The sequence below is a fragment of the Myotis nattereri genome, assembly GCF_964212035.1.
Source record: "Myotis nattereri genome assembly, chromosome: 10".
Taxonomy (NCBI): domain Eukaryota; kingdom Metazoa; phylum Chordata; class Mammalia; order Chiroptera; family Vespertilionidae; genus Myotis; species Myotis nattereri.
Genome location: NC_138085.1, coordinates 33996591 through 34014862, shown reverse-complemented (window position 1 = coordinate 34014862; position 18272 = coordinate 33996591). Strand labels below are relative to the sequence as shown.

The window sequence follows — 18272 nt, the reverse complement described above, 5'->3', positions numbered from 1 at the left end:
GTGAAGGTCCTTGACCAACCCAAAATAACATACTTTTAAAAAAGAATAATTCAAAAATAACTATATATATGTGTGTAAGCAATTAACAAACATCACATACAAGAACTATTTATATGAATGGCTTGTGGCTTGCATGGGTTTGCTGCATGGTTAAAGCACAAGAAGAGATTTTAGTTTCATCCATTTGTCTGGTGGGATGTGTGATGGTTAAAAGCATGGGCTCTGGAACGCTCAACTTGCTAGGTGTGACACCTTAGAAAGTTTACTCGAATTTGAGCCTGCTTATACATCTATAAAATGGGGATTAACTTCTTTTAGTAGGTTGTTGTAAGGACTAAGTCCTTTAGTGGAATGCCTGTACCATAATGGGTGGTAAAAAACAATTGCTGTTACTGCTATTGTTGTTAGGTGTATATTTAATTAAACATAATCATTATCACTTCTTATGATAGTTCACTGTTATAATTTACAGAGCACTTATATAAATATATATGATTCTTGAATATATTTGATTCTAGAATCCTCTGAGGCAGGGAGGACGAGTAGCAATAATTAGATCCACTTTATGAGTGAAGAGACAGAGGGGCAGAAACGCGTTAAGTGACTAGCCAAAGAGGGAGGATGAGGACAAACACAATTAGTTGTCCTGGGTCCACATCCAGGTCATTTCTTTATTTTTAAACTTTATTTTGGTTCCCGAGCCATAGTCACTTGAATACAAGGCCATTGTACTATAAACACTGTCATATTGTCCTTTTTATCTGTTGAGTGAGGTTTTCCATTTTACTTGGCTCTCTCCTTTTCAAAAACTAATGATGAGAAGTGTGTGCAGTCTTGTCATCTCATCTGTGAGCAGAATTTACCAACTTGCTGTAATTATTCTACAGGACACTCCAGAAGGGTGAGAATGGCCAGAGGTTATAGTCTCTGTCCAAAGAGAAAATACACCTGTCATTTGAATCAGGTTTTGCCCACCCTAATCCTGCTTTAGTTAATAAAGTATAGAAACAAAACTCCTTTCTTCCCTCTTTCTTTAATATTCTTATGAAAGAACATTGAACATCTATAGATGATCAAGTAAATATTAAAAAGGCTGACGGTGAGAGAAGGAAAACAAGAGGGTGTGCCAAAGCTTGGAAAATTACTAGGCATGATGTGATTTTGGCATGAAGGACCCTATTTTATGCCTGTCAGACCAATCTCAGGGCTTCATCAATAACCATGCCTGATTAATTACACTGAAGTAGCCAAAGAAACCAGCAGAATGAAAATGTGCCCTTACTGATGGGGAATGAGCCACTGCATCATCGGTACTGCTTCCCTTTGAAAGACAGCACCCTGACAGGAGGTGCTGCTGTGTGCCAAGAGGCAGTTTGTGGGTGACATCACCCTTAAGGCTAATGAGACTTGAGCTAGGAATGTCGCAAGCACTACCGCATTTGCTCCTCATGCACCATCCTTGCAGCCTCCTGAGTTCATCCTCTTAGAATGAACAGGGCATGATAGTTTAGACAACATGCTTCAAAGTGCCGGACTTAGAAGCCTTTACAACAGGTATAGCCTCTCACACCTCAGTTTTGTTACCTGTAAAATAAAGAAAATCATGTCTACATTGTAGGACTGTGAAGAAAACCGAGTTAGTGTGCGTAAAGCACTTAGAGAAAACTGTGGTAGGCACACAGAAAGCCTTTAATGCATGTTACCTATTATTATTGTCATTAAAGATGGGAGGGTTTCTTATTTCTGGGTTCATGGATTCATGTGTATCTTTTCTTTAACGCTGACTGTACCTATTTGATAGGATTTCATCTAACTCCACTCACTTTATTATTCTTTCTTAATATATATTTTTATTGATTTCAGAGAGGAAGGGCAAGAGAGAGAGAGAGAGAGATAAAGAGAAATAGAGAGAGAAACATCAATGATGAGAGAGAATCATTGTTTGACTGCCTCTTGCACACCTCACACAGGGGATTGAGCCCGCAACCCAGGCGTGTGCCCTTGACCTGAATTCACCCGGGACCCTACAGTCACTAGGCTGGTACTCTATCCACTGAGCCAAACCAGAAAGGGCTAATTCCACTCACTTTAAAGCCATTCCACACCTTCAGTTGTTGCCTGATTTGTAATGTGGATGGTGGTGGGGTTGTGACTACAACAGTGAAACAACTTAGAGTCAAACACATTTGGGTGTTTGGGTCTAAATGCTAGTTCTGTTATTAGCTAGTTCAGAGGCATTTGGGCACATTGCTTAACTTCTCAGAATCTTAGTTTTCTCACCTCTAAGTGGACATGGGAACTCTCTATCACTGGAAACATTGCAGCCACATCAAAGCAAACACATACACACATAATAGACTTTGTTGGGATTTGGTATTACAATTAGATGGCTCAACAGCCAGGGGGCACAGAATGCCTAGATTTTGCATTGGCACAGACACCGTGGTTCTGCTTAAGTCTCCAAAATTATGTTATTGTGCTGTACTGAGGTAAATGGATGCAATGTATGAAAAAGTTAGTCCTTAGTGGGTATGTAGTAGTTGGTGGCTTTACTATAAAAAAAATGTTTGAATGAATTTGTTTCAAAATCCCAAGTAATAATGATGGCACTCCTTTTTACAATGCTTATGTACCAGACACTCTACACAGAGTACATTCCTTGATCTGCACAGCAATCATACAGGTAGCTACTGTTTTCAATACCTATCCACAGACTTGGAAACCAAAGCTAAGGAGGATTTTCCCATGGTCATGTAGGGATTCATATTTAGGCATTTTTGACTCCATAGTCTATAGTGGCAACTTGTATACTAAATGGCTTAGTGACCACATCAGGTATTTCATCAGGTCCAGCACTGGCCTGGAAGTGACCAAACCTTTTCAGGCTTATTGAAAATAAAAGAGAGCTTTAACAGAGCAAAATGGGCATTACAGAAACAGCATAGGTGTAACTATTGTTATTGATGATGATTTTCTCGCAGAATATATTTGTATGGGTGGAAATACACAAATATATTTTTCTTAAAAAGCATGTAAGATAAAGAATTTTAGACTTGCTACACCTACAGAAGGAAGTAATGAATAAAATGTATTTTTTTAAAAGAGATAAACTAGGGCAGCTTGATTTTTCTGATGCTATTCTAGCCATTACCTGCCCACATAACCCTCTACATATAATCCCCTACAAACTCTCTTTGGGGGCTACTTGGCTTTAGCAGTGATGAAGTGTATGGATGGGGGTGAAGGTTCAATGGAAAATATAATGAGTTTTCTCTTTCCTCTATCTTTAGACTCCAGAAGAACTAGAGGACGATTCTGACTTTGAGCAGGAGGACTATGACGTTCGCAGTAGGACAAGTGTTCAGACCGAGGACGACCAGCTCATCGCAGGGCAGAGTGCGCGGGTGAGTGGACACCCAGAACATTGGTTGGTTGCACCGGGGCTGCGTTCACCACCTTAGTTTGAGGGAATTTCCAATTTCCAGGGACTTGGAGCCCCGGATTCATGGCTCCAAAATGTGTGCTCCCATCTAGGGTTGTTTGTTAGTGACTCATAGTGGACATCACCACCACAGCTTCTGATTTCTTTTAACTTGGTTTTCTCTCCATCACTTGAAAAATAGCAGCCATAAGAAATCAACCACTTATGTGTATAGTGGGCATTGTTGGGGATGGAGGTTATGCTTAGATCAGATGGTCCCACAGCCATGGACACAGGATGTCCAGATCTTGCTTTGGCATAGACATCATGGCTTTGCTTGAAGTCTCCAAGCTTGTTAACTATACAAGAGGTGATGACAAATGGAGAATTATAGTACTGTTTGTTATTGGATGGGCTATCATTGCTCCATACTCTGGCCTAGGGTCTCTAATAAATAAGACCACATCTTTTGAAATTGATTCAAAACTATCAGAATACAGAGAGATCCCTTCCTCTTTCTCTCCCTTCCCCACCTCTGGCCAGGGCAATGGCCCTAGATTTGTCTGCATGTAATAGAAAAAAAGAAATTATTGAGACATACTAGAAGTATGCCAGTTTAAGGCATGAAGCAGGAAGCAAAGTAAGATGATGGCTCTGGCTGACACTTGGACACTCCTGAGCACTTTGTAACACTGTCCACCAACACACGTGTTCCAAAGAGGATCCTGGAATCTGACCAATCTGATTAGTTGTATCTCCTTGGGGGTAGATGCAAGTAGTCAAGGCCATTGGCAGGAGATGAATCACCTGGGGATTGCAAAGGAGGGTGAGGTTCTCCTCCCTTTAAAGCCTCAGTTTCCATAGTGTAAAAACAATCTCTCTATATAAAACCCTAATATGCAAATAGACCGAACGGTGGAACAACTGAATAACCGCTCGCTATGACATGCACTGACCCCCAGGGGGCGCGTGCAAAACATGGCAACCGTCGGCAGCAAGTGGCAGAGCAGGGAACCTGATGGTTGTTGGCCCTGGTGGAAAGGTGGAGCAGATGAGTGGGGGCGCCAGACCAAGGCAGGGCGCTGGTTGCTGTCATCAGGCTGAGCCTCTGGTGGTTACTGAAAATTCTATGCTCCTGCATGTCGTGGTCCCGCCCAGCACTCGTACCTGCTTCTGGTGCCAGCCCAGCTCACACTCGCTGCTGGTGCCGCCGCTTGTACCCGCTGCCGGCACAGTCAGCAGGTGTGAGCAGCAGCTTCTGGCACCAATGGCCCCTCAGGGCTTCTCCACCTCCCCCTGCTCCTGAGGAGCAATTGGGGCCAGCAGCTGCCTCTCACACCCACTGCCGGAGATGGACCTGCTCGCACCCACTGCCAGCGCCCAGCACTGATCCCGATAGCTCCGTACCGTCAGCGGGTGCCAGTGGTGGCTGCTGGCTCCAATTGCCCCTGAGGGCTTCTCCACCTCCCCCCTGCTTCAGAGTAGCGATTGGGGCAGCAGCTACCACTTGCACCCACTGATGGCATCAGCCTTGCTCTCATCCACTGCTGGCACTGGCCCTAATCTCTCTGCCGTCAGCAGGTGTGAGTGGGGTGGCGGTGCTGTCAGAGCATGGGAATGGTGGCGGAAGCGGGGCTGCTGGAAGACAGGGGACCAGGGGCCGCAGCAGGAGGGGCCAGCTGAGGCCTGCCCCTTTGCCCACCACAGTTTCGTGGCCCACAGTTCCTTTCAAGGTGCAGGAATTTGTGCACTGGGCCCCTAGTCAAGTTACAATGTAGCTGTGAATTAGATATACTGGTATTCTATATCAGATTTAACTTAAGAAAATATCATCAATAGGAAGCATGAGGTTGAGGAAGAGGTGATGATTTAGGAGAGGGATTAGGAAACGCTAAAAGCTGACACTGGCTTAGGAATTGAGAAGAAGAGTAATAAATAACTAGAGCTTAAAATAAAGAGGAGTCAAAGAATATTAGGCCTTATGATGAGTCATAATGTCTTTGTACATAAAACACAGGTTATCTTTTGCACTGTATATCCTGATAGGCTCATCCAACAATTAAGTAATCCAGAAGATATAGATAGACATTGATAGGGGAAAGGTGAGGGTGAAATCCAGAACATTAACGATGCATTGCTTTGATTTCAGACAGACTTGGTTTTGAATTATGAAGGTTAGAGAGAGGCCCATGCTTTGTTACATGTTGCTTAATTTCTCTGAGCTTCAATCCTATCATCTGTACAATGCGAATAATGAACTTACTTATTAGAATTCTTTGAGGGTTTTAATTACTTAATGTTTGTAAAATAATGAGGAAAATACCTGACATACTTTATTAAGTGCTCAATAAAGGATGACTCTGAAAAATGTTACCCTTTGGAAGAGAGACCTTTTCTGATCACAGGCTGGTTTTTGGTGACAGTAGAAAAGCACATAAAACAGTATGAAGCCCCCTACTTTGAAAATGTCTCGTGGACTCTATTTAATCCCGCCCCAAATGTTGAAACTTGGGAAGATCATTAGCTGAGAGTCTTTTGAGCCTAGTTGGCCTAACACTAAACTAATTCATCAACCAAGTCATCCATCTTCAAAATTAAGTAAAACCGGCATTTTTACATCAATGACAGAGGGTAAGTTTGAGTAATTCATCCAAACTTTAATCAATTCAAAGTCAATTTGATTGATTGCAACTCAGAATTGATACAGCCTGGTAACCACTGGCTTGTTTTCTCAAAGACCAAGGCACATTGTACAACTCTTCTAATCGCCATCTGTCAAAATAGCATGATCACTCCCACTTTTTTACAAGGAAGAACAAAGTCCCATTGCACTTTTATTTCATGCATCTTACTTACATTAGACATCAAGCCAGTTATGGGTAGAAATAAAAGTCAGATGGCATCTAATTGCATCATCAGTTATTTCTTCACCCAACGGATGAAAAGATCATAGACTTTTTTGAACTATTTTTCATCATGAATTCTGAACATGGTGCAGGATAGTAAGAACAAAGTTATTGCTCTAATCCAGCACTTGCTGATTTGTCTTTGAGATCCGTCTTGTGCTGTGTGATTAACTTGCAGCAGACAGCATTAGTTATTGAGTCAGCCTACGTTAGCCTGTAATTAGATGATGACAAATCAGAGACATAGAATTAAGGCTGTAAGTTGCAAATAAGAGGGCGCATTCAATTGCTGCGATGACAGATGGTTGAACTTTTGACCAAAGAAGTGTGTTAACTTGGTCAAAATTGTGAAGGAGGCAGAAGTTGTTTTTGACAGAGGCAGTTGCTCTTTTTAGCAGCCAGTCCTCCCCTGGTAATGGCCTTACTTTGTGGTCTCACTCAGACATTCTTCTCTGAAATGTTAAATTAATCTAAAAGGAGGTCAAGGTGGAAAAAAAAGCTTTTAGTACTCACTCCAATGTTGCTCTCAAATTCTGAAGTTACAGTGTTTACTTCCTTTATATGTCTGATGCTTCTCTACACCATATTATGAAAGGGAGTGAGAAACGGAGGGTGCAAGAATGAGTGATCATACCCCGCTCTATTCAAATATAGATGTGATCAGACCCTGACATGACATCTTATAAACTCCTTTTTTACAGGTTGTTATAACTAAAATTGGTCAGCAACAACTCTTGGGCACGTAGCCTTGGTGAGAGAATATATTATTTGGAGTCATGAAGACCTGATTTTAAATTTGGTCTTGACCATTCTCTGTGACTTGGGAGCTATTTCTTAACTTCTTCATGCCGTATCCCTTACTTCTATATAAAGCATCTTACCTTGTAATGTCATTAGGAGAACTGTGTGATAAAATGTATGACAAGACTTGTCAGAGAATGGGAAGTTGATGAAGGTGATGGTGATGATGCTTGTAAAATGAGTCATTCTTTAGAAGGTTAGCCAAATAGTTTACCCTGAATCAACTCAGAAGTCAGGGAGTCACAAACATATTTATTTGAGTTAATAGGACAATTGCTTCGATATTTCGTATCACTTCATCGCCTGAGACTGGTAAAAGTCAGAGGACTCCTTAACTACTTATAGTTATTATCCTGCTTTTTGTCCAAGTGAGTATAAATGGCTGCCTGGAGTTTCAGCCCTTCTACTCATTATTTAAAAACATTCATCCACTTGAAGACTCTTACTGTGCATTTAAGAAACTAACACTTGTCAGTATGGAGGCCCATAGACTTCAAAAGTCATGTTCCCCTTTGAGATGGGAAATTGAAGTACCTGAGATCTTCTTTAGATTTAGATTAAAGAAAAGATTCGGGGCTGAGTGGTTATTGGCTTAGATAAGTGTGATTTGTACTTTTATTTAAAAAGTAGAGTTTATGACATTAATCACACACAAAAACGGTTGGCTGTTCAGAAGAAAAGCTGGGACCCTGGGATGGGGAGGGGAGGGGGGTTTGGGAACTTTGTGGACTCAAGTTTCTGATGCCACAGATTTGGGCCCTCAGGTCAAGCCACCCAACACTCTGGAGACCTGTGCTTGGCTGCTGAGATCAGAAGCAGAAACACCCAGCCCACCCCAGGTGATCACATCACACAAGCAGAAAAGCGGATTCGCTCCCTCTCCTCACCGCTTTGCAAATACTTTTTCTAATATTCCCTTAGTTTGAGGGAATGAATAATTGCACTTTTTAAAAAAATTTTGATTCAATTTGATTTCAGTGTAACCAGCCTATAATTTTTATTTTTTTATTTTTGGACAGAACGGCCTTAATGTGTTAACATTTCAAACTGCTGAGTTACACTGATAAGGCTTAATTAAAACTGATATATTGAATTTTAATTTGATTAACTTGCAAATTTTATAGTTTGTGATCTACTGTTTATAGATAACCTTTTTGTAAATTCTAGTTTCAGAAAAGGTCAATTACAAGTTTTTAAAAGCAAGAACAATTTAAAAATATTTAGGAAAAAGACTTCGGCTCATCGATGGCTACATATGCAGAAGCTTATATAATGATACTTGTACCCAAGTCACACAGCATTTAGTGTATTATGCGGGTTGACCATCCCTAGAGTCAAAATAACATTTCCTTTGAAAATCTTCTCTGAAGCGGCCAGTTTTTCTTCAGGATTGTGCCCATAGAACATGTTTGTGTGTTCTGGTAACTTCTCTTGAACTATGTTGATCGAATAAGTGGGAAAATGTTTAGGCAGTCAATCAAAAGATATGTATTGAGCTTCTGAACAGAATGTTGAGGCATCTACCCTAAGGAAGCTTGGAGAAAAGTAGGGCATTAATAAGAATTAGAAAAGCAAGGCAGTTAACATTGAAATGCTACATTGCACAGTTGAAACTCAAGTGAAACGGTTCACAGAATTAGTATACATCCTTCAATATACAAATTAACCCTTTGGGGATAACAAAAGACCCGTTGCTTTGCATCTGGGACTAAATGTGGAGTCTGGAGGTCTATGGGGTAGGCTGGCAGATTCTTTTACAGAGAAATACATAATGGATGCTTACATGATGCTGGTTGAACTTGGGAGGTCTAAGTGAAACATGATTATCAACTTTTTGTGTGGAGGTAAAGTTAATCTAGGACAGCTTGAGATCATCCAAACCTATCTGAATGCATTGGAGTAGCTGCCTTGTCATAAGTACAACATTGCATTCATGACTTTATGATGAACTCTTGTGTATATAAAACACACAGATTCACACCTACACACATATATTATGTACACACTCAGATGTGTACTATTTACATAGAGTTACATGCATACATGGACATTAGTAAACATGGCTAGTGAGATATAGCATCCAGGCAACTGCTAGTCCAATGACACCTTTATGCAAATCAGACAAAGACACCTCCCTCATCTGTAAGATACTCAGCCTGGTGGACAGTACTATGATTTCAGGGGCATTTGTCCTATTGACTGAGACTGCTATGCAGTGTCTAACCTGTATGACCATGCATGGTGATTCAGTTGTACACAGTGATTAAGTATGGTGTTAGCTGGCTTGGGTTTGAATCCTATTCCTATAGCTTATTGATTGTATAATACTTGGAATTTAATTTCTCTAGACCTTGTCATCATTATTAATAAAATAGGGGTAATAATAGTATTATTCTTATAGAATTATGAAGTAGATTAAGTTGTGTGTGTGTGTGTGTGTGTGTGTGTGTGTGTGTGTGTGTGTGTGTTTCACATCAGTAAGTTTCTCAGCATAATACTCAGTTTATATATCTGGATTTCATGTCAGTCCTGTATCTATAAATACTGATACAGACTCTGGGCCAATTCCTTCCCTTTGATGGCAACTAAATAATAAGTTATAAGGGTAGCTGGAAAGGAAAACTAATATAGAAATGATGATAAAATAATGTTAACAATAATCCCGCACATGCTTAATTTCATTTTTGTCAGAAAAAAACTCAACACATTTATTTCAATTGCCATTTTGAGGCAATTGTTTACTATTCTTATATCTGAAGATGTTAAAGATATAAGCCAGTAGCAGTGAGGTGCTAACTCAAGTCAGTGCAGAGCCTGGTTGAGACCAGTTTTTCTGAGTTTACATCCACTGATATTTCTATTAGACATCAGCTACCTCAAAACAATTCGCTTATGTTGGGAGGAGCTTTACAATTTAGGAAGCAGCTGGTCCTGTTTTACTTGTCCTTTGTAAAAGTTGTAGGTCCCTCAAATCATGCTTTCTTGGTCTCTCTTTGGGAGAACATGTGTATCTCAGGATGAGGAATCCTAGGCAGATATTATTCATATGCCTCTGCAGTGAGGAAGGTTGTGCATGGTTCTGTGAGGATGCAATGAGGTGATGTCAGTTCCCTGAGTGCCTGCTACATAAATACTGCTTAACAAATACAGTTTATTCTCTTCATGTGGTACTTATGTTCTGTAGTTATGATGAACACTTAATTAGTGATATGTAATTATTGTTGCTAGGGAAAACACAAGGTTAGATTCCTAAGAGCTGTTAGTCTCAACACTTTCTTCAGTCAATCATATATAATCTTGTGTAATGAGTGTTTCCATTTGGCTATCTTATTTTATCATTTTGATTCACTTACATTGAACTGACATGGCCAAGAGGACTATAACTCATGAAGCTCATCTAATACATGTGTTTTCTCAATAAGGCACATCATAAACTTTTTTTTTTATAAAAAAAATTAAAGTGAGGAAGGGAGAGAGAGAGAAGAACATCCATCAGTTGCCTTCCACACGCACCCAAACCAGAGATAGAACCTGAAACCTGGGCTTGTACCCTGACCAGGAATTGAAGCTGTCACCCTTTGGTGTATGGGACAACACTCCAACCAACAGCCACACCAGCCAGGTCACATTGCAATCTTCTTGTGCTGACGGACACTAGGCAGCACTCCACACTATGCTTGGGGGCCATCTTATAAAGAAAAATCACCAACAAAAAAGTACAAAGATGTGGTAAATGTGGCACCAAATATACCTCAGGAGGGACACTTATCTTTAACAATAAAAGCGTAATATGCTAATTAGACCAGATGTCCTTCCAGACGTCCTTCTGTCCTTGAAGCCGGGGCTGCGAGGGAAGCCCAGGTCCCAGCTGCCAGAGGGAAGCCAATGATGGCAGCCGGGGGAAGGAAGGCCTACTCTTGCAGGAATTTTGTGCATCGGACCTCTAGTTTATAGTATAAATGCTGAAAAAAGAAGATAGAGAATCCCTTGTTCAACCTTATCTAGGAACTTGTAGGTCAGGTGCCTCATTTTTATTTGCATCTCTGGGCATGTCCATGAATTACGTGAAAGCACAAGCATTGATTTGGGGTTGTAAATAAATTTCAGAGGAGTAGGTAAATTTGCAAGTAAAGAATCTATAAAAAATTAGAATTGACTGTAGTTATTCCTTTTCTACATTCCCTTACCAAGCAACTATTGAAAAATCAACCTTTGCTTCCTAATTACATATTTTCACCCATCTCAATGCCTCTGTCTACACACTCATAGGCTCTACGAGGAGCTTTGGTCATACCAGGATTTCCATAGAGGACCGGGAATAGGTGTGCCATCCACGAAATGCCCCAGGGAGGGGATTTTTGTTCGGCATCTAACCACAGATTCCTTTATTAACACTCATAAAACGTCTCCCCACCCCACCCCACTTGGATGCTTGGTTTGTGTTTAAAATTACTTAGCGACAGAAGGCCTATTTTCTTTTTTCGCTTCTCAGAACAGATTTCTGTGTTGAAAGAGGTGTGTTCTTTTATCTGGTAAAAGTTTCCCGAGACCAAATATAAAAATTGTCCAGAATAGACTCTTTTGAACAAACGTATGTCATCAAAGCGGCAGAGAAGTCCTGTTCCTGTGACTGTGCATGTGCCTTTGGATCTCCGTATTTTTCGCATGTGGGAGTGGGGACGGGGAGTTTGGGGACCTCATCAGATGTCTGTGCTTTTGCCTTCCCTGGGATGGAGGAAACCTACTTTCCAGAATGGAGGGACAGCCCATAAGCTTTGCTTAACTGGAGGCAGAGACAACCTATAGTCTGTACTTCCTTTGTCACCATTAGTCACATTCTTCTGTAACCCACACAGGCCATCATGGCGCAACTACCGCAGGAGGAGAAGGCAAAAATAGCTGAGCAGGTGGAGATATTCCACCAAGAGAAAAGCAAGCTGGATGCCGAAGTGGCCAAATGGGATGACAGCGGCAATGACATCATTGTGCTGGCCAAGCAGATGTGCATGATCATGATGGAAATGACAGACTTCACAAGGTGAGGCCCAGGGACAGAGAGTTGAAGGTTTTTCTCATTAAACCCATAAGCGTAACTGTATATTAGCTCGTGAAAGCTTTGCTGGAAAATTAAAACATGACATAAAAGCTGGGTATGGATATTAGAAAATGTACATGTGTAAGTCAAAATGATCTGAACCTAATTCATAGCAGATAGGTCTTTTTGGTCAAGGAGAACAGATTCATTTTTGTAATTATTGTTTTAATTATATGTTCTAAGTCATTATAGCAAACCCCTGGAGGTTGGCTGACTCATCTTTTTGGTCTGTACTATTTTGCAATGTATTTAAATATTCTGAAGATAAAGTAACTGATTTGTAAATACCCCCTTGAGAAAAATATATTTAGACATATGTGTGGGTGTACATGTATACATGTAATATGTTTTAATGCTAGCCCATGATCTAGCATTAACTTCAGCTCATTTTTATCCTTATATTCAAAGAATCAGGCTCACCAACCTGACTGCATAATTTTGACAGATTAATTAAAAAGTGTGTATGTTTTATTCTCTTTTGCTCTGAGCAATGCTTCTAAAATATCAAGAGACCAGGTAGAATTCTGTCAGGAGACTTTTCTTCATCCGGGTCATTGCTGTTTCTGCCATTGCATTATTACTCTCTTTAGAGGGAGGTGACATTTCTGTCCTTCTACCACACAAAGTCAAAAATAAGGCAAAGCAAAGCTCAGTGAAAAGTTCCCTGAATTTTGAGTCCAAATACCAGGTGATTTTGGACCATACTCTTATTGTCTTTATGCATTTGCAAAATGGGGAAATAATACTTTTCTTATAAACTTAACAGAGAGGTTTAAAATCTAAAGAGGTAATGCATTTGTAAGTTATTCTGCCATAGAAATGTAACCTAATACTATACTTTAGATTTTTTTTTTTCTGGAGACACATACAGCCATGTGAGCAAAGATGTGTTAATGATTCCACATGATATTTGTTATTAAAACTATGTAAGATATATGGCAGTGTCAAAACATCACCTTGTGGGTGACAATTTTTTAATGATTTCTGAATGCTTCTAATAAAAAAAGACTGCAATTGATAATAAAATATGAAACATCTGTACCTCATCCCCCCTACCCTTTGCCTCTGGCCAATATGTACTAATGACATTACTTGGTCCTTTCTCCAAATGTTTTAAAATTGTTTTTGACTTCAGTGGAATGATTTTACTGTTATGAGGGTGACCTTTGAGGCTTTTAAATGTCATTGTATTCATTAGAAGGTCAAATTTTTAAATTTAGTCTCTGTCAGCTTCACGAATTTATTACACGGAGACATACCAATAACAGTCAGAAAAAGCAGTGAGAGCTATTATTTAAGCCTTAATTTTCTACAAATCATACTATCATGGCAGCCTCAGACATTGCTTTTAAGGCCTACGATGACTTAATTTGCTTGCTTTCAACATTGTCTTAGTACTTTATCTGATGGGTATTATGCAATCCATTAATAACATCACTTGAACACATATTCTCATTAGTTTAAACTGAATAATGAATCTAGTCTTGTTGCCAATTATACTGCTCTGCACATTATATGTAACTGGTCAAGGAAGGGAGATCTGTGAGGAGGTCTTGTGAAATGTTAAATAAGACAGACCTTCTATTAGTCAAAGTATAGTTTTGAAAGTGAAAAGAAGGCCACTTCAATTTCCAGGGATTTCATGTAATCACTTTATGCTGATTTGACTAATGAAATGTCTAGAATGCTACTAGTTATCATTTTTCCCCGGCCTGATGAGCAGTTTTGTGCCCATTTGTGAGGGCACAGGGAGGAGGATAGTAAGTAATGATCAGGGAAAAGACGGTGTGAATTGGAAATGGAACACTTGAAGCTGAGGTTTGGCTCTTGCCTCCATCTGCAGAGCCTCTTCCTTAATAAAGAGGTAGCTGACTTGAGACTTTTTTTGTGGCCTCTCACCTAAGTTCACTGCATTTGACCATATGCATTATCATTATTGCCCTTGCATTTTCCACTTCAAGGAGAAATAATTTCAGCTCCATACCTCGAATAATTCCTATGTACTCTTATGTCTTATTTAAAGGAGTTAAAATTTGACTACTCTGCTGAAGTCATATGTTTAAAGGGCATTTGGATGCAAAAAAAATACCCTTGCATTTAGTAGCTTGTTATTATATTCTTATCAGTAGCTGATTTATTAATTTGATCCAGTAATCCCAATGATATCCACTCCATTATTATTAAAATTGGAGAGGTTCTGCCTCGTTATTTGTGTAATAACTTCTTTATGGAGGATGAAACTGATTATGCCTCATGTCTTTTTGCTGTTCAGTTCTTGACTTCTAGCTCATGGGCAATGGCAGAAGCACGTAATGCATGGGTGAATCCATACTGATGTCATTTTTGGAAAGAAATAGCATGTGCTAGTCTTGCGTTCCAATAATAAGAGGTGTGGAGATGACAGCTCAGGAGAGAAACCCAAGTTTAATTGTATAGCAAGGGGCAAAGCTGTCTTTTGAGATAAACCATCAATTCTGATCTTGAAAAAGAATAGAGTTCAGGCTAAGAAAATAATTTTTAGGGTATATCCAACTACAAAATCCAAGTAGAAGACTAATAATCATGTAATCACTCCACTCTTCTCAAACTACATTCCTGCCCTAGCTCAGACGCTCAGTACCCCAGCCTAGGTATCACTTGAATGATCTTTCAGTTACAGTTCTTTTCTCCCATCAATTCATACCACCCCACACCTGGTCATTAATTCACAACCATTCAACTCCCTTTGCAACAAAACTTTCATCACCTCCTCTTTTCACAGAATAAAATAAAAATCTGGAGTTTTCTATCTAAGGTCTACATTTATTGATCCTTAGACTTCTTTATCCATTTTGTACATATTTGTACTTCAACTTAAGGACATAATATAAATGTTACTTCCTTAAATAGTTCAACTCATGGCCCTGTAGTCACACCCGACTCCTCATTAATCCTCAGATTCATTCTACTTTTCTACTGTCTTGTCTTCATATTGCTTGAGCTGATTGATGGAAGTGATATTTCCCAAGCATGTTTTATGGCACCCTGGATCTGAAAAGAGGTTTCTATGATTCAATGCATTTGCAAATACACTCCTTACATACTATATCTTCACTATTGGAAAGTCACATTATATATTGACAGGTTAGAGGTTTTGAGAAAGCTATAGCAAATAAATCTCCTTGTTTGGATTAACTCCACATTTAGGAATTCTCAGTATTGAATGCATGAATTCATAATGTACTTACATTGATTTTTCACATTAATACCTATTACCTTTTCATGAAATAAATATGAATTGAATTGTTGGTCAGTGGTAGATAGCAATGATATAGTAATAGTTTTCCACGACTCACTCACTCTCTCTCTCTCTCTCTCTCTCTCTCTCTCTCTCTCTCTCTCTCTCCTTTTCTTCTTTTTTTTGGATTTACTACTTCCTGGGAAAGCTTCCAAATATTGACCCTTGTATAAGTATTACCTATTACAAAAAGACAAAATGTTACACAAGTCTATATAGTAGACCCAGTTCTATGGATTGATGTTCTTTCTAAGAAAACAGAAATATGTTCCAGATGGAATAATGTGATGGCTTCTGTCTTTAATGTCACAAGATTGCTCAAAGCACCTTTTAAAACACCCCAAATAGAGAATTTGGCCTAATTTATATGAGTAAGTCAAAACCATAAAAGACATAAAGTTAAGGAAATGCAAAGGGTGTAAGCCATTATTTTGAGACGAAACTACAGCCAATGGGGACATTTCCTTTATCAACATTGTTTTCCATAGATAGGAAGACTCAAATTTCTGATCTTGTCTCTTCTGGGCCTAATATGCATGTGTAGATAGCTAGCTAAATAAATAGATATATTCTTTTCTGTTGGCCTTTTGTTTCTTGTTTCTGTGACCACTTCACATTATTCAGATGACTTTGGCTCACTTAGACCTGTGCTGTTCAATAGAGTAGCCACTAGCCCAGTGATGGCGAGCCTATGACACGCGTGTCAGAGGTGACACGTGAACTCATTTTTTTGGTTGATTTTTCTTTGTTAAATGGCATTTAAATATATAAAATAAATATCAGAAATATAAGTCTTTGTTTTACTATGGTTGCAAATATCAAAAAAAATTCTGTATGTGACCCGGCACCAGAGTTAAGTTAGGGTTTTTCAAAATGTTGACACACCGAGCTCAAAAGGTTCGCCATCACTGCACTAGCCACATGTGCATGTGGCTATTTAATTGTTTATTATGTTTAAAATATATATACAATACAATTTACTATTTAAACCATTTTAAGTATATGGTTCTGTGGCATTAAGTACCTTCACATTGCTGTGCAACCATCAGCACCATCCATCTCTAGAAAAATTTCATCTTCTCCAACCGAAACTCTGTATTGAATCGTTAACTCCCTGTTCTTCTCTCCACTCAGCCCCTGGGAACCTCATTCTCCTCTCCATCTCTGTGAAATTGACTGCTCTAAGTATCTCATATAAGTGGAAACATAGAATATTTGTCTTTATGTGACTGGCTTATTTCACTTACCATAATGTTCTCAAGGTTCATCCATGTTTTAAATTGCGTCAGATTTTCATTCCTTTTTAAGGCTAAATAACATTTCATTGTTGGTACAATACCGTGTATTTTGTTTATCCATCTATTGTTGGGCATTTGGATTGATTCTACTTTTAGGCTATTGTGAATAATGCTGTGATGAACATGGGTGTGCAAACAATTCTCTGAGATTATGCTTTCAATACTTTTAAATATATACCCAGAAGTTGAATTGCTGGATCACATGGTAATTGTATCTTTAATTTTTTGAGGAACCACTGTACTGTTTTACATAATAGCTGCACCATTTTACCTTCTCATCAATAGTGCACAAAAATTCCAAATTCATCACATCCTCGCCAACTCTTTTTATTTATTTATATTTAATTTTTGTTTTTATACTAGCATCTTAATGTGTGTGAGATTGTATCTAATTGTGGCGTTTAAAAAATTAATTACATTGTTTACAGTATTATAGAGTCCCCCATCACTCCCCCTTTTACTCCCCTCTACTCAGCCCCTGCCCCACCTCAGGGCTTCACCACATTTTTGTCTGTGTCCATAGGTTATGCATATATGCATACATGTTCTTTGGTAAATCTCTTCTCATCGCCTCCATCCCCTCCCCTCTGCTATCTGTCAGTCTGTTCCATGTGTCCATGCCTTTGGACCTGTTTTGTTCATCAGTTTATTTTGTTCATTAGATTCCACATATAAGTGAGATCAAGTGATTTGCATGTCCCTAATGATTAGTGATGCTGAACATCTTTTCATATGTTGATTAGCCATTGTGTATCTTCTTCAGAAAAATTTCTGTTCAAGTCCTTTGCTTATGTTTTAATGAGGTTGATTAAGTTTTAGTGTTGAATTTTAGGAGCTTCTCTGTATTCTGGACATTAACCCCTTGCCAGGTATATGATTTGCAAATCTTTTCTACAATTCTGTGAGTTACCTTTTCACTCTGTTGATTGTGTTTTGTGTTGCATAGTGTTTTCACAAATTTGATAGATTTATCTGTTTTCCTTTTGTTGCCTGTGTTCTTGGTGTCATATCTAAGACATCATTGCCAAATCCAATGTCATGAAGTTTCCTCCCTATATATCCTTGCAAGATTTTTATAGTTTAGCTCCTATATTAAGGCCTGTATGCATTTCAAGTTAAATTTTGTACGTGGTATAAGATAACTGTCCCATTTCATTCTTTTGCCCATAGATATTCAGCTTTCCCAACATCATTTGTTGAAAACACTGTCCTCTTCCTATTGAATGGCCTTGACACCCTTGTCCAAAATAATTTTACCATGTGCATGAGGGTTTGTTTCTGGGCTCTCTATTCTATTCCATTGGTTTACATGTTTGTCTCAATGCCCCAGTACTTCACTGTTTTGATTATTGATGCTCAGTAGTAAGTCCATAAATCAAGAAAATTGAGGCCCCATGCTATGTTAGTTTCCAAGATTGTTTTGGGTATTCAGGGTGCCTTGAGAATACATATAAACTTTAGGATGGATTTTTCT

General features: G+C 39.0%; 1 protein-coding gene across 3 annotated transcripts in view; it reads left to right on the top strand.

Moving 5' to 3' along the window:
• Positions 1-18272, top strand: part of CTNNA2 (catenin alpha 2) — a 1107789-nt gene that overhangs the window by 1042085 nt on the left and 47432 nt on the right. For all 3 annotated transcript variants that reach the window (XM_081101401.1, XM_081101400.1, XM_081101399.1), the window contains 2 exons: positions 3291-3404; positions 11985-12166. In XM_081101401.1, coding sequence (XP_080957527.1) covers positions 3291-3404; positions 11985-12166 — 296 coding nt within the window. The remainder of the gene's footprint in view (positions 1-3290; positions 3405-11984; positions 12167-18272) is intronic.